The sequence below is a fragment of the Ranitomeya variabilis genome, chromosome 2 (genome assembly GCF_051348905.1).
Source record: "Ranitomeya variabilis isolate aRanVar5 chromosome 2, aRanVar5.hap1, whole genome shotgun sequence".
NCBI lineage: Eukaryota > Metazoa > Chordata > Amphibia > Anura > Dendrobatidae > Ranitomeya > Ranitomeya variabilis.
In genome coordinates, this window is record NC_135233.1 from 947832487 (window position 1) to 947857689 (window position 25203).

General features: G+C 43.8%; 1 protein-coding gene across 1 annotated transcript; it reads right to left on the reverse strand.

The window, feature by feature from the left end:
• Window positions 1-6677: 6677 nt before the first annotated feature.
• Window positions 6678-24574, reverse strand: SELENOT (selenoprotein T). The gene is made up of 6 exons (XM_077290763.1): window positions 24294-24574; window positions 18835-18945; window positions 16141-16267; window positions 15566-15653; window positions 9443-9598; window positions 6678-7326 (listed from the first exon to the last, which is right to left on the reverse strand). The coding sequence occupies exons 1-5, from the start codon at window positions 24440-24442 to the stop codon at window positions 9471-9473; spliced, it is 603 nt and encodes a 200-aa protein (XP_077146878.1). The 5' UTR covers window positions 24443-24574; the 3' UTR covers window positions 6678-7326; window positions 9443-9470.
• Window positions 24575-25203: the final 629 nt, after the last annotated feature.

Sequence of the window (25203 nt, forward strand, 5' to 3'; positions counted from 1 at the left end):
GTAGCCACGTGGGGGCAAAGCCACTCCCCCTGTCCCTGCAGATCGGGTGAAATTGGAGTTAACCCTTTCACCCGATCTGCATGGACGCGATCCCTCCATGACGCCACATAGGCGTCACAGGTTGGATTGGCACCGACTTTCATGACGCCTACGTGGAGTCACAGGTCGGGAAGGGGTTAATTGAGATATCAGTAGGTTAAGTGTTTTTGAATATCCATATTGAATCAGAAGCCCCATATAATGCTCCATACAGTTCATGATGGGCCCCATAAGATGCTCCATACAAAATATGCCCCATAAAGTTTATGATGGGCCCCATAAGATGCTCCATATTAAAATATGCCCCATATAATGCTGCACAAAGGTTAATAAGGGCCCCATAAGATTCTCCAGAGATATTTGCCCCATATACTGCTGCACAAATGATGATTATGGCCCCATAAGATGCTCCAGAGATATTTGCCCCATATAATGCTGCATAAAAGTTGATTATTGCCCCATAAGATGCTCCATAGGAAATTTGCCCCATATAATGCTGCATAAAAGTGATTATTGCCCCATTAGATGCTCCATGGAAACATTTGCCTCATATAATGCTGCATAAAAGTTGATTTTTGCCCCACAAGATGCTCCATAGGAAGTTTGCCCCATATAATGCTGCATAAAAGTAGATTATGGGCCCTTAAAATGCAGTTTATGCTGATATTATTTACTGTACAGTATATCTGCTGCTGCAATTTAAAAATAAAAATGACATACTCACCTCTCATTGCTGCCCGCTGCTCCTCAGCGTCCTCCGCAGTAACTGTTCAGGCAGAGGGCGGTGCACACAATAACACGTCATCGCACCCTCTGACCTGAATGTCACAGAGGACGCCTTAGACGGCGCCCGGCGGTGGAACGGGGCCACGTGACTATTGCCGCGTGACTATCCCGTTATACTCACCTGCTCCTGGCGCGGTCCCTGCACAGCCCTGGTTCTCTGGGCGCTGACAGCTTCTTCCAGTGTTGAGCGGTCACTGATATCTATGGGAGTGGAGTCGCATCCATATTCATTACTGTAATGAGCAGTACCACGTGACCACTCACAGGAAGAAGCTGCTGGCGCCCCAAGAACCAGGGACGTGCAGGGACCGCGCAGGAGCAGTTGAGTATGATTAGACAACCGCAGCTCCCCATCCCCTGCCGACCCCTGGGAATGACTCGAGTGTAAGCCGAGAGGGGCAATTTCAGCCTAAAAAAAATGGGCTGAAATTCTCAGCTTATACTCGAGAATATACGGTAATGGCTTTTAATAAGAAAATAAAATTTTAATGAAACCTGATCTTCAAAGATGGGTAAATTTGCAAAGTGTTTTGGGCTGGATTCGGATAATCACAATACTCATGCTCCCTGTAGGTCCTCTGAAGAATACAAAAGTTTAAGAAATTTTTTTTAGAACACTTTCTGATGGGTAACAGACTACCAGATATTAATTTTAGCTAATTTTTTAGCCATATTCACAACAAAAATTGATTTCTTGGAAGTCTCCACGACAGCACCACAGGAGGTTGACTCCATTACCTCCACCACTCAGTGCATTGGAAAATATCCATACCAGCATGAATACTCTATTTACCACCAAGGAAAACAAGATTGGGGGGGATATTAGTGCTGCCGTGGAAGGTTCCCAGAAATTGAGTGACTAGTGGTGAGACATTCTATTTTATCAAATCAACCTCCACAAGAACACCACTGGAGAAACCCCAAATAAACTTTTATATGGAGGATTTTCTTTGCAAAGGCAAGTTCTGCCCCACATCCGGACATATGACGCATGTCAGGTGCAGGTATGGGTTTATTGAGTGGGCTCCAATAGCTACTGCTATCCCTTAAATTCCATATTCTGTCTCTGCCAGCAACATTTAAAATGTAATGTTTCTGGTGTCAACAAGCCACCATGCATTGTGAACATAGGGTGCTGATGGGTTGCCATGGCTGCTATTGTGGCATTCCTGAGATGCCCAGGCACAGGTTAGGCTACATCAGAGAACTTGATCTTTGGTATACATTGCAATAGAGCAATATTGGGCATCATTCATCAGGAAAGGATTTTGCATGAGTGATAAGAAAGATTTTCTTTTCCAGGGAAGAGGTAGATTATTCCCAAATGGATAGAATTAGGTACTAAAGATGTGTGTACTTAAACCCAAGATACCACCTGAATACTTGCCAGTTCATTTTTCCCCCATTCCGAATTAAGAGGTAGGTACATTTCCAGGTTTTTATCGTGCATGTGATTTTAAGAGCTCTTATAATTTTTCTTCTTTCTGGGGCTGGCAGAATAGAAAAATGGAAGCATGTGACACAAAGAAGTAGGATGAGGAGGCAGTCAGTATCCATACCGCTGGAGAACTGCTACCAGGCTCTCATGCAGAACAAGTATGAAGATATACATCAACAAAGTTATTTGCCCACAAAGAACACCCCAGTAAGAAATCAGAAGACTCTTGAAGGGAGAAAAAGAAGCACTGTGGTGAAGAAGAAAAGGAGAGTGGTGGTCATGGGAGATTACCAAGAGGAACAGAAGCCGCTATCTGCCAACCAGACATTACAAGAAGTGTGTTGTTCCAGGTGCCCAAATCAAAGATGTGTCTGATTGGGTATCAAGACTCTTCAGTGCTACAGACGACTACCCATGTCTACTAATACACATAGGAACTAATGACAAAGCAAAAAAGGACCTGGAAACTATGAGGGGATTTTGAAGACCTATGCCAGAGACTGAAGTGTGGATGGACATTGACCAAGAAGATAAAACATGATTGTACAGGTGATCTGGCTACGTTGAAGGATTCGTGAGCAACATCTAGGGTTTCTTGACCATAGAGTGAATTACCTGTATGATGGTCTACTTGCTAGAGATGAATTTCATCTTACGAAAACAGGAAAACATATTTGGTAGACTCCTTGCTACACTTATCAGGAGAACATTAAACTAGAACAAATACGGGATAGGATAAATATGGGATAGGAAATGGCCAGGAAAAAAACATGGAGCTAATGAATTCTTTTGAGAACCCTATTAGAAGAGGAAATAAAGAACAAAAATGAAACTCTGAATGAAAATAGAGGAGCAAGAGAAACCAAATACTAAAATGTGTCTATACAAATGCACAGAGCATGGGAAAAAAACAAGGAAAGAAGAGATGATGTCATAGGCATCACTGACACTTTGTGGAATGATATACATGATTGGAACACAAACATTGAAGGCTACAACTTATTCAATAGAAACGGGATTAACAAGAGGGGTTGAGGTGTTGACTTGTTTGTGAGGAAAACATATCTCCACAGAGATCCAAGCTTCAGACACTGGTAGCTCTATAGAAACCGTTTGGGTAAGAATACAAAGAACAGAAAGGACACTATTGTAGGTGTTTACTATAGGGCACCTGGACAGACTGAAGATCTGGATGAACTCTTTAGATCAGATATCTCTGTTCTCAAAAAAGTACAACAAAGTGATCATGGGAGATTTTAACGATCCAGATATTTTTTCAGAATCTCTCTCAGACAAAAGTAATGTGTCCAGAAAATTCTTATCTTCTCTTGCTGACAACTTCATCTTTCAAAAGGCTTGAAGAGAGAACAAGAAGATCTACAATCTTGGACCTAATTCTTAACAGGGAGGAAATGGTTGAAGTAAAGGTGGCTGGGAATTTAGGTGGCAGCGATCATGCGATCCTCAAATTTTAGATTACAAGAGGAAGAAGACCAGAGAGGGACTCAGACTTTGTTGCACTTCAGAAAGGCAGATTTTAATGGACTCAAAAAGAGGGTAGGAAAGGTCTAATTGCTGGATGTTCTACAGGACAGAAATGTCCAAGGATGGGAGATTTTGCTAAATGAAATTCTCACTGCAATTGGCAACAATCTCGAAAAGGAGCAAGAATTGGAAGCATTTAAAAGGGACTAGAGAAAGGATAAACACACAACTTAAAACACTTGTTAAAAAGGAAAAAAATGTATATTAAATGGAAAAAGGGGGCATATCAAAAGAAGAATATAATGCTGTTTGCAGGGAATGCAGGGCAAGCATAAGAGCTAAAGTCAGTAATGAAGTTATGCTTGCAAGGGAGACCAAAAGCAGTAAAAACAGAAAAAAAATTTGCTTTTGGGGGAATGTCAAAAGCAAAGGAAAAGTCAAAGACGATATAGGATTTTTATAGGATGAAAAGGGTGAAGTGGTCAAAAATGATGCTGAGAAGGCCAAACATTTAAATTCCTATTTTGTATCTGTGTTCTCCAAGAAAGGAATTGTATCATCAATTGATCTTCACAGTGCCATCGAAGGAATAAAAGAATCCACACTATCAATAAACGGAGAGATGGTGAGGGAACACTTTGCTAATTTAGGTGAATTTAAATCTCCTGGTCCAGATGAATTACATCCTAGGGTACTGAAAGAGTTAGAGGAAATTGAAGAACCACTAGCCAGAATCTTTGAAAACTCCTAGTCAACAGGAGAAGTCCCAGAAAATTGGAGAAGGGCAACTGTTGTCCCCATCTTCAAAAACGTTAAGAAGATGGAGCTAGTAAATTACAGGCAAGTGAGCCTTACTTCTATCTTAACGTCTTGGTTAAAGGGACATTCATCATTCTGCTTAATCTGCAGCACTCATCTTTTTCTGATAAGACCCAACAGTTCCTGCTTTACCCCAGCATCATCTGGCAATCACAATTGCTATACTTTTTTTTTTTTTTTACACAAGGCTTGTTCAGTGCTGTATATATGTAATGATCAGAAAGGCAGAGATGATAAAACACCACTTTTACTCTGCAATGACATTCTAAAACTTAATTGCAGAGTTTTGGACTACCTCAACCTTTTTTTCTGTAATGAAGATGCTTAAGTTATTGATATTTCTAGTGTTCTCTTTGGGAAAGAAAGACATCTAAAGGAGTCTAGAATTCCTCAAAAGATCATCCTTGTGGACCTATTTAGGTTTGGCTTCTGTATGTTAGCCATTCATAGGCTTTAGGATCTGATATTTCATCTCTAAGACATACTGATGGGGAATCTAGATTGTGAGCCCCAATGGGGACAGTACCTATAAAGTCTGAAAAGCGCTGTGGATTTAATGGTGTTGTAAGAGTAAAATAAATCTTGTATAAGAGATGGAGCTGCGATCTGTAGCTTGTGCTAGTATGGTATAATGCTGATCTCTGATTTCTATTTATGCCACTATTTCTGCTATAACTTTTACAATTTTTCTTAGTGCTGTTAAAATTCTAAGCTGTAGGATGTTTAATTGGAAATTAAGTCTTCCTTGCTTGCGAGAAATTGCAATCCTCGGGAACTCCCTGTACATCGGATAGAAATTTGATAGTATGCATATTGAAGGTCAATGGTGGCCATAGCAAAGTCCTAGTCTAAGAGAGGAATTGTGGACTTGGTATGAAACCTAAACTTAGTTGAAAATGACCACATCTTCAACTAATTGTAGGTTTCATACCAAATGCAGTGTTTTCAGTATTTATTCTTCTTTAAGTTCCATTGTTTTGTTTCGAAAGGGCTAAGTATAATGTCCTGATTCCTGTTCTGAGACTGGAGCAGTGGAGACAACATTATGCTTTATACCTTACATTATATCGGATACTAACCACTTTTACTCATTGGCTGTTTATGACATTTAGATTTACTGTCAGACCCATGCCTTAACTGTCACAGGAGAGGGCTCACAATCTACAAATTATACCCATTATTTGTTGTGGACCTTCTACCACTTTCACCCTTTTTTCTTGTTTGTTGCTTTACCCCTCAACTTAGTCTTTATTTCAATACCCTTATTTTCACGTCATTTGACTATGTTACTTTCTTACATATTTGTGGGGTATTTTTTTTGTTGAATATTTTTTGATTTATCAAGTTCAAATTAGGCGATTTGTTTCACCTTATTATGCAGACATCATAGACAAACGATTAGGCCGAACCACCATTCCAGCAGAGTAGGACATATGCAGGATGGATAAATAACTTTCCTATGTTCTTTTATGATGGCAGATGTCCAACCTTGGATTTACATCCTTACAATTCACTAGTGGTCCATGATCTTGTTCCAGGCCCTGTATATGTTCCATTACTAATGTAATGTGTTTATATTGGCCTGTTTTAAATGTATTTAATAAAGACCATCTAATTTTTATATTCCCAACTTGTCATCGTTACGGTGGGATGACTACCATGTTTTTCCTCCCTCCTTTTTGATGTAGTACAGGCACAGTATAAGGCTAGGTACACACTGCATCCTCGCCTATTGTATGAACCATAGGCTCAGGAGTTCTACATCAGGCAATGTTAATAGTCTGAAAGGAGGTTATGACATCAGTCTGCCAAATGTACCCATCCGGACGTAAATATGTGGTATTAAGCCTCATGCCAACCATATGAAGCCAACGCAACACACTTTGGACCTCCAGAGACCTTCTGCTAAGAGAACAAAGAAAATATGCATTTACGGTAGTCTAAGAAGCAAAGTTACTCATCCCGTTGCCTCACTGCCATCTTTGTTTGCCTCCATATAAAAAACATTTTCCTAGATTTCAGTCAGAGAAGAAGCGGATGTTCGGGTTCGTCGATACGTTACAGGTTTAGTGGGAATACGCATGTATAACATAAATGGAGTCCACACACATTTTGATGTTTTACTTTAATGGTAGGTTTATTTAACTTAATTTGTATCTTCTGTAAAGAGGACTAGTAGAAAGGCTCAGTTTAAAAACTCTACAGTAACTCGAACAGGACAGCTCCATCCTCCATAGCCACCAATTAATCTCCAATGCCGATAAATGTGTTTATAATTTAGAATAACTTAGCGATCTGCAATATAATCTTATTATACAGAACATCCAGAGAACTACACGCTAACAGTAGCCGAGTATTGGAGTCTTATATTTTTTGCTAGAGCTTCACTTTAAACTATAAAAAAAAGAACAGATTCTTATAAAAATTAGATATCAAAGACAAAAATCTCAGGAAAATGAGAACCTATTCCAGCACTGGAAGTGATGAACAGAAAATAAGGTTTAATGCCAGCATTATGTGACAATATGAAACAATGGCTTGAAAACAAAAAACGTGGTTGGGTCTACACAGAATTTCGTTGCATTGTGGCTGTAAAACTCCATAAGAGGGCAGCACTCAGAAACACCTTGCATGTGGGACTTCAAAAAGGTACAACGAGATGGCAGAGACATCCAGCCTGCACCAACAGGAGCTGTCTTCAGAGCAGGCCTTCATATACACCAGCCTCGCCGACCCCTTCAGAAAAGCCCACGTCATGCCTGAGGGGTTAGAAATAGAGGTTTGTTAGACGCAGGGTGCCGCATTATTAAACCTACACACTGACCGCACAATTTTATGGGAAACTCAAAGTAAACTAAGGCTGTTACTATGGCCCTGGCGTTACTACACAAGCAATACAGTGGGGACAACTTCTGCCAGGCTGCACCAGGGTGGGCACCACATGCCTCAAGTAAACGGGTAGTGTACAGGGAGTTACATCTGAAAAATGTGTTGTAAGCTTCTACGCTTGAGGTTGATAAATGGCAGCGAGCAATTGATGGAGGAGGGAAAGACATTTGGGCCCACCATTAACCTACAATATTTTAAAATCAAAAAATTCCCCTGTAAGCGAGTCTAGCAACAATATTAAACCTATATTACAGCAGACTGACGAAATGTGCGTGTGTAATGTGCATAGTAACGATGACCATGAATTCTCAATGTGAGAAGATAGTCATTGGCGTTCTTGTGATCACGTGCCAACAAGACTCAGCCGGCTTCTCCCAAAAAAATAGTATTGATAAAAGTGCAGGTCTCATTTGGATGCAAACTGCGAACATATGGTGAGGTTCCCACCCACTAGTATTGAGAAAAAAGGAGAATCGGGAGTGTGAATAAACGCATGCTGTCACGATTCGGCAGTCTGCGGTCACACACAATGAGATGCACACAAGCTTATAATACCAAAGCTATAATTCTTGTACAGCATTGCCAACCGTCCAGAAATTCCTGGACAGTCTGGATAAGCAGACATTCTTGTGCCCGGGAAAAAAAAATTATGTAAAATATACAGGGTGGTCCAACAGTAGGTGGACAAAAAAACATTTATTTTGAATTATTATTATAATTTCTTTTTTTTTTTTATTCTGGTAAACCAGAGATCTATGCGACACAAAATAGTAAAAATTTCCCACAAGTCTACTTTACATCAGTACAATTTTGGAAACAATTTTTTTTTTCATTAGGAAGTTAAGGGTTAAACGTTGACCAGCGATCTCATTTTTACAACAAAATTTACAAAACCATTTTTTTTTTTAGGGACCACCTCACATTTGAAGTCAATTTGAGGGTTCTATGTGGCTGAAAATACCCAAAAGTGACACCATTCTAAAAACTGCACCCCTTAAGGTGCTCAAAACCACATTCAAGAAGTTTATTAACCCTTCAGGTGTTTCACAGCAGCAGAAGCAACATGGAAGAAAAAAAATGAACATTTAACTTTTTAGTCACAAAATGATCTTTTAGCAATTTTTTATTATTTTCCCAAGGGTAAAAGGAGAAAGTGGGCAGCAAAAGTTGTTGTCCAGTTTGTCCTGAGTACGCTGATACCCCATATGTGGACTGGACACATGCAAGAGCTCGGAAGAGAAGTAGTTACGTTTTGGAATGCAGACTTAGATGGATTGGTCTGCGGGTGTCACGTTGCATTTGCAGAGCTCCTGATGTACCTAAACAGTAGAACCCCCCCCCCCCCCCCCCCCCACTAGTGACCCCATATTGGAAACTAGACCCCCACAAGAAACTTATCTAGATGTGTGGTGAGAGCTTTGAACCCCAAAAAACATGTTTGATAAATCTCCCCTTTCATAACCCTATTACACATACCGTCCCACTTACTTTTGGACCACCCTGTATAATTGTGACCGAGATTTTTTAGGGACTCTGGTTTCTTGTAATTCTCATTTTACAGTTCACAGCAAATACATTCATATCAATACAGGGGGATACAGACACGTCATTGATAATCTTAACGATTCACTACAGTTTTTCAATATCATAAAAAAGGTTAGCCACCTGTGATTTTAAGCCGTCCAGAAAAAATAAAAATGCAGTTTGGAGAACCCTGTTGTAGGGAGATTTTTCTAAATTAATAATTTGGTTAATCTGGTTAATGAAGCACCACAATCATGTAGGAACCATTGCATCCCAATACTGAGCAGAAAACAGGTTGGGTGACCTCATTAATAGCAGGCCTCGGTGCATTTCTTGTGCCCTGCCCTATTTTTTTGCTAATTATTGGTAGGAAATATTTTACACCCTCATTCTAGATTCTTCATTTACGGCACTAATACTATTTCAGCAGAAGATCAAGGTCACAGACATCCATATACTTACAAAATCAATCCGGTGCTGGAAAATGTGGTTATGAGCGGTGGTGGTTGGGAATCGCATCCATGTGAACATTTAACTTCATCTCATTATCAATAATTTGGACAAGTTGCTGCATTGATGGGATATGGCCAGATTCCAGCTTTGACCACACAGGAACATCTGGAATAAAATACAACAAAATAGAAGACAGGCAAAAAACAAAGTACAATCTACTGGTCAAAAGCCGGGCAGCCAGACTCCATTCCAAAAAAATAACAAGGTCAGCGCTAACCCTAGTGGTGTGGCCACCATAGAAGTCTGTATGCATAAACATGAAACTTACTAAACACCCAAGATAATTAAACTCCTCAGTGACACGGGATGGATGTAGATTTGTATGTTAACCCTGTTTTTAATAATATTGATGTTGGACTGACGAGAGGATCTATCGGGAGTGGTCTACAACTAGTACCTAGTGAAGAACTATAAACTATTTCCATGGAGGTTTGACCTTCATTGAAATAGATAGATAGATAGATAGATAATCTATGTATATCTAATTACCCCATCAACCCTGGATGACTAGTATGTCTATTTCTCTATGGCTTGATAAACGGCCCTGTGCAGCCAAAACCTGATTATTCTGCACTAAAAGTAGAACGTCTGGTGTCCTCGTTCCTGGATTTCTCTGTATTGCTACAACCTTGAGGAGCGTTGCACCAAGTGTGCGCGGGAAAGAGTGGCGCATGGACCTCCTCTATTCCATGATGTAGATTGGATATTAAATCGCCAATCAGTTTTGATCTCTGATCTCCGAGACCCCGGAGAACATGATTCGGGTTGGCTTCTACCGTCCCCAGGTGTTGCGATCGCCGTTATACATGGAATAACGGCAACCGCAAGAGGGAAAAAAAAAAAGTCAGATTTCCCATTTATTTCTCTCTCCTCTGATATAATCTAGCACAGCGGTCCCCAACCTTTTTGACCTTGAGAGCCACGTTCAGCACAGAGAGGGTCGCGAGCCACATTTAGCTCCGAGAGGGGGTCACGAGCAACATCCTGCTTCTGTCCCCCTCAAAGTCGTGTCAATCAAAGCACCCATTACGGGTATAATGATAACCAAAGCTTTTCCACAGAAATCACTTCAAAGCAGTACACTGAGAACCAGAGTTTCCCACAATGTTCCAATTCAGTGTTATCCCAACACACTGTTGCATTAATCTTCAAGAACCTCTTCTAATATGGTACTCTGGAAGATGATACTACCTATCTAAAACATCTCTAAACCCTTAAGACCAGTATATGTGCATCCAGATCTGATCTTCTGTGCTGGGCTACTCAAAAAATTCACCATTTTGAGATGTACTCTTCATACCTGTTTACTAGACCTGGAGCTAATGCACCAAGCTGGCAGACAGTTGCGAGCCACAATTCCTGGGTCCGCAAGCCACATGTGGCTCCCGAGCTACAGGTTGGGGACCCCTGATCTAGCACATCAGAGGAGAGAGAAATGGGCTTAAGGGCAAAATTGGCTGTCACTAAGGGGTTAAGTTATCTAAAAGTGAAGTGTATGTTTAAGTTCAACTACAGAGACGTTACGTGAAAGTCAGCAGCTTATGCACACGACCTGGTGGGAACAATGGAAGTTACAGAGGGTTTCCCCTCTACACAAAACTTACTGTGGTAACATTTGAGATAATCACATTGGCTTTTCAGCCCTCATGATGCAATCGCGGGATGCCAATGGGTTAATATGCAGCCAGTGGCCTATAGAAGGCCCCTGTCAATGTTATCTTGGTAGTCGTGTAAGGGTATGTGCACACGTCAGGATTTCTTGCAGAAATTTTCCTGACAAAAAAAAACGGAAATTTCTGCCAGAAATCCGCATGCGTTTTTTGACGCGTTTTTTTTCCCAGATGCATAGAATTGCTGGAAAAACACAGAAAATCCGCAAAATTAATCAACACACTCATTTTTTTACCGCGATGAGTTTTTTTTCGCGGAAAAAAAACGCATCCATGTGCACAAAACATGCAGAGTGCATTCTAAATGATAAAATGCATAATGCATGCGTTTTTAATGAGTTTTTGTAGCGTTTTTAATGTGAAAAAACCTGAACGTGTGCACATAGCCTAAAGCTCAGCTGTGCTTAGAGGAGACCTTGATTTACACTATATACAGCAAAACTGCAGTATTACAGTGTATATAGTGCAAGTGATCAGACAATCTCAGGTTCAAGCTCACTAATATAAATATTAGGGTCACGTGTAAACGTTCAGTATTGTACATCAGTATTTGTAAGCCAAAACCAGGAGTGGGTGATAAATGCAGAAGTGGTGCATATGTTTCTATTATACTTTTCTCTGATTGTTCCACTCCTGGTTTTGGCTTATGCTACGTTCACATTAGCGTTGTGTGGCGCAGCGTCATGTGCCCCTATATTTAACATGGGGGGGCGCATGGACATGCGTTGTCTTGCGTTTTGTGATGCATGCGTCATTTTGGCGCAACTGTCAGGGCGCAGAGGGCGCTGCATGATGCAGTTTTTTCTGCGCCAAAAATCATGCAAAAAATGAACGCATGCATCACAAAACGCTGCGTTGTGCATGCATTTTGCATGCGTTGCGTCGCCGACGCTGCGTCGCACAACGCAAATGTGAACGTAGCCTTAGAAATACTGAACAAATACTCAAGGTGTGCACGTGGCTTTAGAGTCTCAGAAATCTGACACAAACCTTAACCCCTCCCCTCCCCCAAACATTGTGCTACTCCAGAGCATAATGTTGACAAATGATTTTTACCACACAATGCATACTGTTTAAAAAAAAAAAAAAAAAAAAGTCAGAATTGCATTTTTGCCCCCCACAATTTCATCCAGATTGGCATTCTTTTTCAATTTTTCTTTTACTGTAAGTTGAATGGTGTCATTCAAAACTACAACTCAACCCTGTAACAAACAACAACAACAACAACAAATTATATATATATATATATATATCCATCCATATCCTTCTTGGAAGAACAGGAGGGAAAAAGCAAAACAAAAGTGCAAACAAAAATCGCCTGGTCCGGAAGGGGTTCATGAAGTGTTGAGCGCCAGCTGCAATACACAGGAGCACACTATATGTAATAAGAGGGAGTACAGCTTGGAGCTAGGGGAGGGGGTGATCAGGTCAGAGACATGGTGGGACTGACAACATTTCCTTCCTCCTTCAGTTGAGCAGCTTCCCCATAATTAGTGAGCCTACAAGAATGCAACAATTCCTTAGAGTGAGTGTATAGGGACAAAATGCCACCGAGACCAAAATATCAAACTACACTGAACATCTGCACGGTATTAATTTACCTACTCTAATATTTGAGTATAAACTACTAAAATAAAAAAACTGACTAATCTAAGCAAGGCTACTTTCACACTAGTCCGTCGGTACGGGCCGTCGCAAACCGTCAGCCCAACGGACAGTGTGTTATTGTAGCACAACGGGGGCAGCGGATGCAGTTTTACAACGCATCCGCTGCCCAGTGTGAGTTTCGGGGAGGAGGGGGCGGAGTTTCGGCCATGCATGCGCGGTAGAAAATGGCGGACTCGACGCATAAAAAAACGTCGCAAAAGCAATGCGTCGCTAATGTAAGTCTATGGGGAAAAAACGCATCCTGCAGACAACTTTGCAGGATGTGTTTTTTCTCCTAAACGACACATTGTGACATAGGCAAAACGACGCTAGTGTGTAAGTAGCCTTAGGAAATTCCCATTACCTTACATACTAATATGTGCATCAGACTCATACAATACTAGTGCTGCAGAAACGCACTAAAAATGCATGTAAACCGCATGCAACTGTATCAATCAAGATTTGTCAAAGCCAAATACCAGGAAGAATCACAAAACAGTTTTTTGGGTCACTCATTGTAAAATCTGATTATAAGAGAGTTCACTGGGGGGGGACACAGGAAACCGTGGGTGTAGCTGCTGCCAGTAGGAGGCTAATCAGGGTGGATAAAAATCAATGTTTTTTAAAAAAAATCAAAAAAAAAAATCGGATTTTTTTTAATTTAAATCGGATTTTTTTGATTTAAATCGGATTTTTTTCAATAAACTGCTTTTTGAGGAAAATATTTTACCATCCAAAGGTTCTTCCATCATGAGATAAAGCTGAGTTGTTTAACTCAGTAGAATAAAGGCTGTATATGTGTAACATTCACAATGCCATGCTCTTCCAGAGGTTTCTGTAGGATGCTGACTATCCAACAAGTTTGGGCATGTCAACTGAATGGAAAAAGAAACTAAACCAAAAGTGAAACCAAGCTAGAAGTGTGGAATTAAAGGGGCAGTATGAACAAAATGTGGAGGCTATTAATAGTTTATACAATTAAGACATGCTGCTTTTAAACACCTACCTATTGCCATATAGTAAAACAAAAAAGATTTTTACTTACTTTGGGGTCCCCCCCTCACCCTGGCGTTAGATCGTTGCCCCTAGTTTCGTCCGTGTAACTATGGGCGCACATGCGCACTGCTCTCACTTCTCATTTTAATCGTGATTTATATTAAAAAAAACCTTTTGATTTAAATCAGTGATTAAAATCATGATTTAAATCGATCCGATTTAAATAGAAAAAAATCTTTTGATTTAAATCGGCGTGATTTAAATCAATCCACCCTGAGGCTAACACTGCACAAAACAAAATAGCTCCTCCCCAGCAGCGTCCACCCTACCGACTGGCATGGAACGGTGGAGGACTCCTGGGCAGTAAGGACAGAGAAATTGCTAATGATGCAAAGCTGACAGAGGGGAAGACTGACCAGAATGGAGTCTACATTCACAGGAAAAACAAAGTGCTTGACAAGAGTAGTAGAGGCCGGAGGACGAGAATGCTCTCCTTTAGTATTACGCATGATAGAAGAGAGGCAGGCTCACTAACAAATGCCAGAGGTTAGGGGAGAGTATCAGTCTGCAGAGCAAAGCTTCCCCACATGAGAGCGGAGGTCTCGCAAGTTGATCCTACGGTTCTGTGGTGATGAGGGGTCAGAAGGGCTGGCTGGCAAGGCTCCTGTGATGCAGAGTCTGGATGCCAGAAACTGGCGACCACGAGGAGGAAGAGGCGGGCCTCCCGAGGGAAAAGGGCGAGCAGTGTCCCCTGCCACAGAAGAAGGTGAGGGTGTGTGTCTGCAGCAGGCAGATAGCCCACACGACAAGGAAGTAGTGAGGGGCAGAGCGCCGCGGCTTCTAGACCCCAGCTTCTGCGCGGCTTAGAAGAGAGGCCGGCGCAGGAGAGGGGAGTGTCGCAGATGACAACAAAAAAATAAAACAGGTGAAGAGAAAGCCTAGTGGACGGTACAGAAAAAAAAGGAACCTTCTGAAAAAGGGGAAATAGTTACAGAAAAACACCAAAAACCGAGGTAGATATGGGTCTAAGTGGAAGACCCATGTCCACCTCCTACTGTCACTAAGCTAAACTGATGAACTTAGTGCCAGTCGGTGGGGTGTACCTGCTGGGGAGGAACTATTTTTTTTGTACATAGTGTCAGCAGCATACACCCATGGTTTCCGGTCCCCCAGTGAAGCAACAGAGCAAGCAGGTTTATTTAAAACATGATATATAGATAGATCGATACACACACACAGCCTTAGGTCAGTTTCACGCTTCTAACTATCACAATCAGTGTACTGACCAGCCACCACCCTCCCGACCCAAACACAACAGTCTCAGTCTTGAACGTTGCTTCGGAGTTCAGGAGACACCGCTGGTCCAAACGTTATGCTCCACATATGGACTGAGGGTTGGACATGAGAAACCACCCTTTAGTGGAAAATGTACCAATTCCCAGTTTGTTATGGCTTGTGTCTCCAGCACCATATTAAGGTTTACAATAACTTTGTGGACATAATGACAAAGGGTTAAATAGTTAATTATTCATAGCTTACATAGAAGCAGTGAAAGTCTGCGTGCAAAGGTTAGTCGGCACGGGTACAACCACAGTAGCAGCCACACATTTACTGGTGGGGTGTCACAGGATGGTGTACTGTATGCTCCAGGACCCACAGATGGCGATGCAGCCAGCGCTCATGGGCTACACGGTGCCATATGGAACCTGTCTACATGCAAATCGCTCACAAGTCACAGACTGCAACGTAGAACATTTACCATTCAAAGTGATCTCGAAGGCTCCGGTAGACATACACTGGTTCTCAATCATGTTGCTCAGGAAGAAGACCATCATGCAGGCGTAGACCTAGCAAGAACCCATGAGCAGAGGAAGTGTCAATATCAGAAGAGCAGCAAACATTAAAAGAAAATCTTACGATACTCAACATTTTAGGAAAAAATACAATATAAACTCAGACATTGTGCAGGGATCTGATACAAGTCAGCTTTGTTGCAGTTTGTATTCAAGTGTGTAAAAAAAATAAAAAGTTGCTTTTGACATCAGAACTTCCTTGTATTAACAGTCGAGCTGTTCCCGAGCGTCTCCAAGTCCCATCCTCCTGCAGCGCTGGGTCTCAGAGCAAACACTTGTTCCTTGGGTGCCGGGAACGAGATGATGAAACTGGCAGCAATACATATTGTGTAACAGGCAACATGTGAACATGTGCACAGCAATGCGAAGAAAGCTAGGTTTCCTTCTCAGACAGTTGGCACTCAGCTCTTGTACCAAGAGCCTGCTCCTATCACACAGATCCAAGTTATCTATGAACAATCACTGATACCAGGTCACCAACCTTATTTTCTTGTCCCCACTGCCAAAGCCCTGGAGGTTGCATGCCGAAAAAAGCAAAAGGATCCTTTCCAACAATTATTAGGCCTATTAATACTAGCTTGAAGACTGACAGGAACGATGCAATGTGTCTAAGACAGAGTTAAGGAAAAACAAAAAACATTACAGGACATTTTAACGTACAAATCGGGGCCAAGGAACATATCACGGCTTAAAGTGGTTGTCCCGGGCAAGTTTTCACCAATCTACAGGAAAGGTGAGAACTTTCTGATATCTGTCCTCTGGGACCCCACCTATCCAAGAAACAGGGATCCAAATACACATCCCCTCTCATTGTCTATGGGACTGCCAGAGATAGTAAAGTACAGTGCTCAGCTGAGAAAATGAATATAGTGGTGTATATCAGGACATTTCACTCTTGTTCTTAGGATTGGTGGAGAGTCCTACAGGTCTCATCCCTGGTTAACAGCATGTTAATGCCTTTCCTGTAGCTAGGTGATAACTTTCAGAGTTAGGACAATCGCTTTGAAGGGTTTATCCATAATCAGAAAGTTCTGTTATTTCTCCAGAAACAGTGCCTGTCTTCACCAAAGGAAGCACCCAGTATTGCAGCTCAAAATTATTCACTCATGAGTATGGGCCAAAGACAGCCAGCACTCACATAAAACCACTGTAATAACTATACTAGATATACATGTATATTAGTATTTACTGCATATCTATGTACATGCAACAATTACCCCAAAGAAAAAAATAAAGATGGTGGGAGGGGAAGACATAGAAAGCATTTAAATCTAAAAATCTACAACCCCTGGCAAAAATTTTGCAACCACCAGCCTTGGAGGATGTTCATTCAGTTGTTTAACTTTGTAGAAAAAAAAGCAGATCACAGACATGGCACAAAACTAAAGTCATTTCAAATGTCAACTTTCTGGCTTTAAGAAACACAAAGAAATCAAGAACAAAAAAATGTGGTAATCAGTAATAGTTACTTTTTTTAACCAAGCATAGGGAAAAAATTATGGAGTCACTCAATTCTGAGGAAAAGATTATGGAATCACCCTGTAAATTTTCATACCCAAAAATAACACCTGCATCAAATTAGATCTGCTCGTTAGTCTGCACCTAAAAAGGAGTGATCACACCTTGGAGAGCTGTTGCACCAAGTGGACTGACTTGAATCATGGCTCCAATACGAGAGATGTCAATTGAAACAAAGGAGAGGATTATCAAACTATTAAAAGAGGGTAAATCATCACACAATGTTGCAAAAGATGTTGGTTGTTCACAGTCAGCGGTGTCTAAAATCTGGACCAAATGGAAACATGGGAAGGTTGTTAAAGGCAAACATACTGGTAGACCAAGGAAGACATCAAAGTGTCAAGACCGGAAACTTAAACCAATATGTCTCCAAAACAGGAAATGCACAACAAAACAAATGAGGAACAAATGGGTGGAGTCAACATCTGTGACCGAACTGTAAGAAACTGCCTAAACGAAATGGGATTCACATACAGAAAAGCTAAAAGAAAGGCATCATTAATACCTAAACAGAAAAAAAACAAGGTTACAATGGGCTAAGGAAAAGCAATCGTGGACTGTGGATGACTGGATGAAAGTCATAATCAGTGGTAAATCGCGAATCTGCATTGGGCAAGGTGATGATGCTGGAACTTTTGTTTAGTGCCATTCCAATGAGATTTATAAAGATGACTGCCTGAAGAGAACATGCAAATTTCAACAGTCATTGATGATATAGGGCTGCATGTCAGGTAAAGGCACTGAGGAGATGGCTGTCATTACATCTTCAATAAATGCACAAGTTTATGATATTTTGGACACTTTTCTTATCCCATCAATTGAAAGGATGTTTGGGGATGATGAAATCATTTTTCAAGATGATAATGCATCCTGCCATAGAGCAAAACTGTGAAAACATACCTTGAAAAAAGATACATAAGGTCCAAGGTCGATGTCATGGCCTGCAAATAGTCTGGATCTAAATCCAATTGAAAATCTTTGGAGGAAGTTGAATAAAATGGTCCATGACAAGGCTCCAACCTGCAAAGCTGATCTGGCAACAGCAATCAGAGAAAGCTGGAGCCAGATTGATGAAGAGTACTGTGTGACACTCATTAAGTTAATGCCTCAGAGACTGCAAGCTGTTATAGGAGCCAGAGGTGGTGCAACAAAATACTAGTGATGTGTTGGAGTGTTTTTGGTTTGTTTGTTTTTCATGATTCCATGATTTTTTCCCTCATAATTGAGTGACTACATAATTTTTTCCCTATGCTTGGTTACAAAAAGTAACCATTACTGACTACCACATTTTTGTTCTTGATCTCTTTTAGTGTTTCTTAAAGCCAAAAAGATGCCATTTGAAGTGACTTTAATTTTGTAGAAAAAGCAGATCACAGACATGGCACAAAACTAAACAACTGAATGAACATTCTCCAAGGCCGGTGATTCCATAATTTTTGCCAGGGGTTGTATAATGATGCTGTCCTTCAGTGTAAGAAAATGTGATCACACGGGGATGGAGGAGCTGCAATTACATTCCTGCCCTCGTTTCTGTGATTTTCCAAAATCATCTGAGAACAGACATCAGCTTCTACAGGAAACTTTCTCACGCTAGTATTGATTGCTTGCCCCATGAGCACACAGGTCATCATACAGACGGTGAATATACCATTCTTACCTATACAAGGGGTGGGGAAGATAGTTCTCTCCCTCTATGCGGATGTCTGGGTACCGCTGGCTGATAACCCGCATGTACTCCTCAAACACCCGCCGGTAACCTCAGGAGATGCTGCAGAGGAACAAAATAGAAGGTGTGCACACATGAGTCAATGTAATCCCAACACACAGGAGAGAGAGATAGATAGATAGATAGACTGATAGGGAATCTAGATTGTGAGCCCCATCGGGGACAGCGATGATGAGCTGTGCAAACTGTAAAGCGCTGCGGAATATGTCAGCGCTATATAAAAATAAAGATTATTATCATAGATACCCCATGGATAGAGTGCTAGGACCTTTCCCCTCACATTCAGATGTAACAGTCAGCCTCCATAACCCTATGGGTAGAGTACTAGGACCCCTCCCCATGCACTCAGATGTAATCATGCAGATCCCACCTATGGTGACCACGTGTGCGGTTTCCCGATCAGAGGCAGGTGATGTGCGAGGGTTTCTGTTATGTGCACTGAACCAAATGGAGAACATTACAGTAATGTGTCACCACTTCTCCAAACATTCTCTGGATGTGGTCGCTAGAGGACCCCTAGTGTGGAGACGGGGGGGGGGGGGGGGGTTCAGAGGTGTGATTTTCACCTGGCAAATATTTATGGCATATTCTGTGGAACTTCCTCCATAAATACACTAAAAGCTGGTATTAGCTGGCTGGGTGAGGCATGCAGGTGTTATATGTACATAGAAACATGACCCCACCCCTGCTGTTTATACCCTACAGAACAGGCTTGTTTCCCCAAAAACACACAAGAGCAGACCATCTTCTATGACATTAATTCACCGATGTCAAGAACTTCAGTAGGTGGCGCCGCTGAGCCCCGATGCACAGAACTATTCTCCCCTAGGAAGCATGCTCTGTACATGGAAAGGAAAATGTCTCACAGCATCCATCCATCCATGTGTGTGCGATTGCTTTCTTATAAATGCCCACGATGGGAATACCCCTTCAATTTTGCCCGTCAACCACTTTGGTTTGGATTTGGACAGTTCTGTCATGCTGTGCGCTGCCAGCTCCGAACACATGGCATCTGATGACACCTGCCACCATTTTCTGATCTGTTTGACTGGTGAGGATCCCAGGGGCTGCCTGCCACCAAGCAGTGAATATAGATCCCCCTTGTTGGGGGGGGATAAACTGCCTGTAATGAGAGGAGCACTGGTTTACCATGTAAGAAGTTTGGTAATGGCCTTCGTCACCTAGCAATGATGGGGGATGAGGCTGGTGCCATCCTTCATGCCCTCATCTGCTTGTCAGCAGCACATCACAGACATGTTTACGCCGAGCGGCAATCATCTGGGAAGCGAACCTAAAGCTATACAATACTGTTCCAAAGTTTAGAGTCACTTAGAAATTGGACAGAGGAAGATTGGAAAAAAGTGTTATGGACAGACGAATCCAAGTCTGAGGTGTTTGGATCACACAGAAGAACATTTGTGAGAGGCAGAACAACTGAAAAGATGCTGGAAGAGTGCGTCAGGCCATCTGTCACGCATGGTGGAGGTAATGTGATGTGCTGGGGTTGCTTTGGTGCTGGTAAAGTGGGTGATTTGTGCAAGGTAAAAGGGATTTTGAATAAGGAAGGCTATCACTCCATTTTGCAACGCCATGCCATACCCTGTGGACGTTATAATAGATGAATGTGGATAAAATCCGCGCTGCTGCGACAAATAATGGATCCAGATATAGTTATAAGGTGTTCGGGTGGTTTATTCAACGCGTTTCGAAGCTCATGGCTTCTTCTTCAGGAAGTTTCCACACAGAGATACACCCATGGTTTCCGGTCCCCCAGTGAAGCGACAGAGATGGTATCTCTGTGTGGAAACTTCCTGAAGAAGAAGCCATGAGCTTCGAAACGCGTTGAATAAACCACCCGAACACCTTATAACTATATCTGGATCCATTATTTGTCGCAGCAGCGCGGATTTTATCCACATTCATCTATTATAACGTCTCTAAGAGGTCGCAGCGCCGACCTGTGGATCTGCAGCAGCTGACAAACTACACGCCTTTACTGTGTACCACCAGGTGAGCAGTTCTCTCATAATTGATTAGAAGCAATCCTGAGGATAAGACCCTATTTGCGCTTTTTTTGTCTCCTACTTTTCTATACCCTGTGGACAGCGCATGATTGGAGCCAATTTCATCCTACAACAGGACAATGACCCAAAGCACACCTCCAAATTATGCAAGAACTATTTAGGGAAGAAGCAAGCAGCTGGTATTCTATCTGTAATGGAGTGGCCAGTGCAGTAACCAGATCTCAAACCCATTGAACTGTTGTGGGAGCAGCTTGACCATATGGTACACAAAAAGTGCCCATCAAGCCAAACCAACTTGTGGGAGGGGCTTCTGGAAGCATAGGGTGAAATTTCTCCAGATTACCTCAGCAAACTAAGGGTACTGTCACACTCTGCAACTTTCCAACAATCACGACCAGCGATACCACCTGGCCGTGATCGTTGGAAAGTCGTTGTGTGGTCGCTGGAGAGCTGTCACACAGACAGCTCTCCAGCGACCAACGATGCCGAAGGCCCCGGGTAACCAGGGTAAACATCGGGTTACTAAGCGCAGGGCTGCGCTTAGTAACCCGATGTTTACCGTGGTTACCAGCGTAAAAGTAAAAAAAAAAACAAAAACGTACATACTCACATTCCGGTGTCCGTCAGGTCCCTTGCCGTCTGCTTCCCGCTCTGACTGAGTGCCGCCGTAAAGTGAAAGCAGATCACAGCGGTGACGTCACCGCTGTGCTCTGTACTGCCTTACGGCCGGGAGTCAGTCAGAGCGGGAAGCAGACGGCAAGGGACCTGAAGGACACCGGAATGTGAGTATGTACGTTTTTTTTTTTACTTTTACGCTGGTAACCAGGGTAAACATCGGGTTACTAAGCGCGGCCCTGCGCTTAGTAACCCGATGTTTACCCTGGTTACAAGCGAACGCATCGCTGGATCGCTGTCACACACAACGATCCAGCGATGACAGCGGGAGATCCAGCGACGAAAGAAAGTTCCAAACGATCTGCTACGACGTACGATTCTCAGCAGGGTCCCTGATCGCTGCTGCGTGTCAGACACAGCGATATCGTATGGATATCGCTGGAACGTCACGGATCGTACCGTCGTAGCGACCAAAGTGCCACTGTGTGACAGTACCCTAACTGCTATAATGCCAAAGGTCTGCAATGCTGTAACTGATGCAAAGGGAGCATTCTTTGACGAAAGCAAAGTTTATTATTTCAAATAAAAATCTTTTTTTCGACCTTGTCAATGTCTGGACTAGATTTTAAATTCATTTGGCAACTCATTTGATTAATAAAAAGTATGAGTTTTCATGGAAAAGACAAAATTGTCTGGGGACACTAAACTTTGGAACCATAGTGTACACCCGTTCCTGTATCAGTCGGCCGCCCCCCAAACATTACTAACATAGTCATCACACCAATCACATCCGGGAACAGACAAGAAAGAAAATCCATTCTGCCATTTCTTCACAATCTCCATTTCTGGGAGAGCAGAGAATGGGGCCACTACAGCTTTTAAAGGATCATCACGCACTTTTCCCAAGACCCCTGAAGAGTTAACCCTTTATCACTGCAGACAATTTTGACCTTTAATCTTGTTTTTTAACCCCTTACTGACCGCCAATATGTCTTTTAAGTGACCTGAGATATAAGAGACTATCATCCCCATACAGGTGACAATCCAGCAGCTGTCTGTTCACTATAGCTGACAACTTGCTGCATCAGCCACGATCAGTGTTTGCACCGTCCATATGTTTAACCCCTTAGATGCTGCTGTCAATAATGACTATATCATATAAATGGTTAACAGAGTGTGGGGGCTTCCTATTTATCCCCATTGATACCATGAGATCATTACTGTGTGGTCCTGATGGTTGCCATAGCAATTCATGACCAAATAGCGGCCTTAGAGCCTGCCAGCTATAGTGACCTGTTCAAAGGTTAGCAACATTTAGGTGGTAAAAATACACTTTCATTCTTATCACGCCACTTTGCATTAATTCCTGAAAAATCATCTGAAGGGTTAATCTACTTGACAGCAGTTTTCATATGTCAGGGGTGAAGTTTTTAAAATAGTATCACTTTTGGAAGAGGGACCGGCTCCCCACGAACCCCTCTTCCACACTAGTATGGCCCAGCTTGCCACGCACCTTCTACTGCACTAGGGGGGCCCAGCTCCCCACGCACCCCTCTAATGCACTGGGGGGGCGGCTCCCCACGCACCCCTCTAATGCACTGGAGGGGGGGGCGGCTCCCCACGCACCCCTCTAATGCACTGGGGGGCCGGCTCCCCACGCACCCCTCTAATGCACTGGGGGGCCGGCTCCCCACGCACCCCTCTAATGCACTGGGGGGCCGGCTCCCCACGCACCCCTCTAATGCACTGGAGGGGGGGGCGGCTCCCCACGCACCCCTCTAATGCACTGGGGGGCCGGCTCCCCACGCACCCCTCTAATGCACTGGGGGGCCGGCTCCCCACGCACCCCTCTAATGCACTGGAGGGGGGGGCGGCTCCCCACGCACCCCTCTAATGCACTGGAGGGGGGGGCGGCTCCCCACGCACCCCTCTAATGCACTGGGGGGCCGGCTCCCCACGCACCCCTCTAATGCACTGGGGGGCCGGCTCCCCACGCACCCCTCTAATGCACTGGAGGGGGGGGCGGCTCCCCACGCACCCCTCTAATGCACTGGGGGGCCGGCTCCCCACGCACCCCTCTAATGCACTGGGGGGCCGGCTCCCCACGCACCCCTCTAATGCACTGGGGGGCCGGCTCCCCACGCACCCCTCTAATGCACTGGGGGGCCGGCTCCCCACGCACCCCTCTAATGCACTGGGGGGGGGGCCCGGCTCCCCACGCACCCCTCTAATGCACTGGAGGGGGCGGCTCCCCACGTACCCCTCTAATGCACTGGAGGGGGGGGGGGCCCGGCTCCCCACGCACCCCTCTAATGCACTGGGGGGGCCGGCTCCCCACGCACCCCTCTAATGCACTGGAGGGGGCCGGCTCCCTACTAACCCCTCTCCGACACTAGGGGGGCCCGGCTCGCCACCTGCACCTTTATGCCCTTACAGGCTGCCATAGAGCTTGCCGAGGAGCCCACAGGGGACATCACTCCGGGGTAAGGACAATGGTGGCGGCTGCTGTGATGTGCTGACCCTGGAGCACGGGCCGCTCAGCAGCCTCCCGTAGTCACAGCGCCCTCCCTCGCACACTGAGAGCACTGCAGCACAGGCCTCTCCGTGCAGCCATTACTCAGCGGCGCAGCTCTCCCCGCCGCTCCCGTGCTGGCTCAGGTCGGGGCCGCTTGCTCTCCCCCGGGGACAAGGTGACCCCGCAGGGCGGTGCTGGGAGCAGGCGCTGTGCGCACACCCGCCATGTCTACTCACCAGATCTGGAACTTGAGCAGCGGCCCCGCCGTGTACTGCATCCTCAGCTTCCTGCTCGGGACACCGTTCCCGTCCGCCGAGGCCGCGCTCAGTACAGCAGCCAAGACGCCGCTCACCAGCAGCAGCCACGGTACACACCGAGCAGCCATCCTGGCCTCAGCGAGCGACTGCAGCGAGCGCCGGGTGCTGCCTTCAGTGATGCAATCACGTACACGCTCAGCAGCGTGCCGGGGTGTCAGTGCGATCCGCCATGATTACTGAGGGCAGCGTGCCAGTACTACACCCCAGCAATGGGATACAGACTTTTAAAGGGAATGTGGCACAAAAAAATAAACATTTCCAACTATTACATAACTGTACTGTGTTTTAATATTTAAAAAAAAATGCGATTTTATTGGTATAAGATATGAAAAATAATTTAAAGCGTTTTGATATTTTCTACTATTTAGCACTAGGGGGAGCAGCTGCTGAAATCTGCCATGGCACCTGGTGTGCAACTAGTTGCAAAAAGATAATGATCCAACCTGTTGGTGCCTGCAAAGCGGTGACTTGGCCGGTGTCACCGAGACCTGCTGCCAGTGCGGATTGTGTGGTTGGGCTGCTCACTGCAGCACGCTGAGGTTGGATACCTGAGGTGTATCACGTCCCAGGATTAGATATTCGGCTCTGGGGGCTGTACGATAGTTAATGGGATTAGATACATGGCTCTGGGGGCTGTACGATAGTTAATGGGATTAGATACACGGCTCTGCCGTCTGTATCACACATAATGGGATTAGATGCACTGCTCTATGGTCTGTATCACACATGATGGGATTAGGCTACGTTCACATTTGCGTTGTGCGCCGCAGCGTCGGCGACACAACGCAAACAAAAACGCAACAAAACGCACGCTAAAACGCTGCGTTTT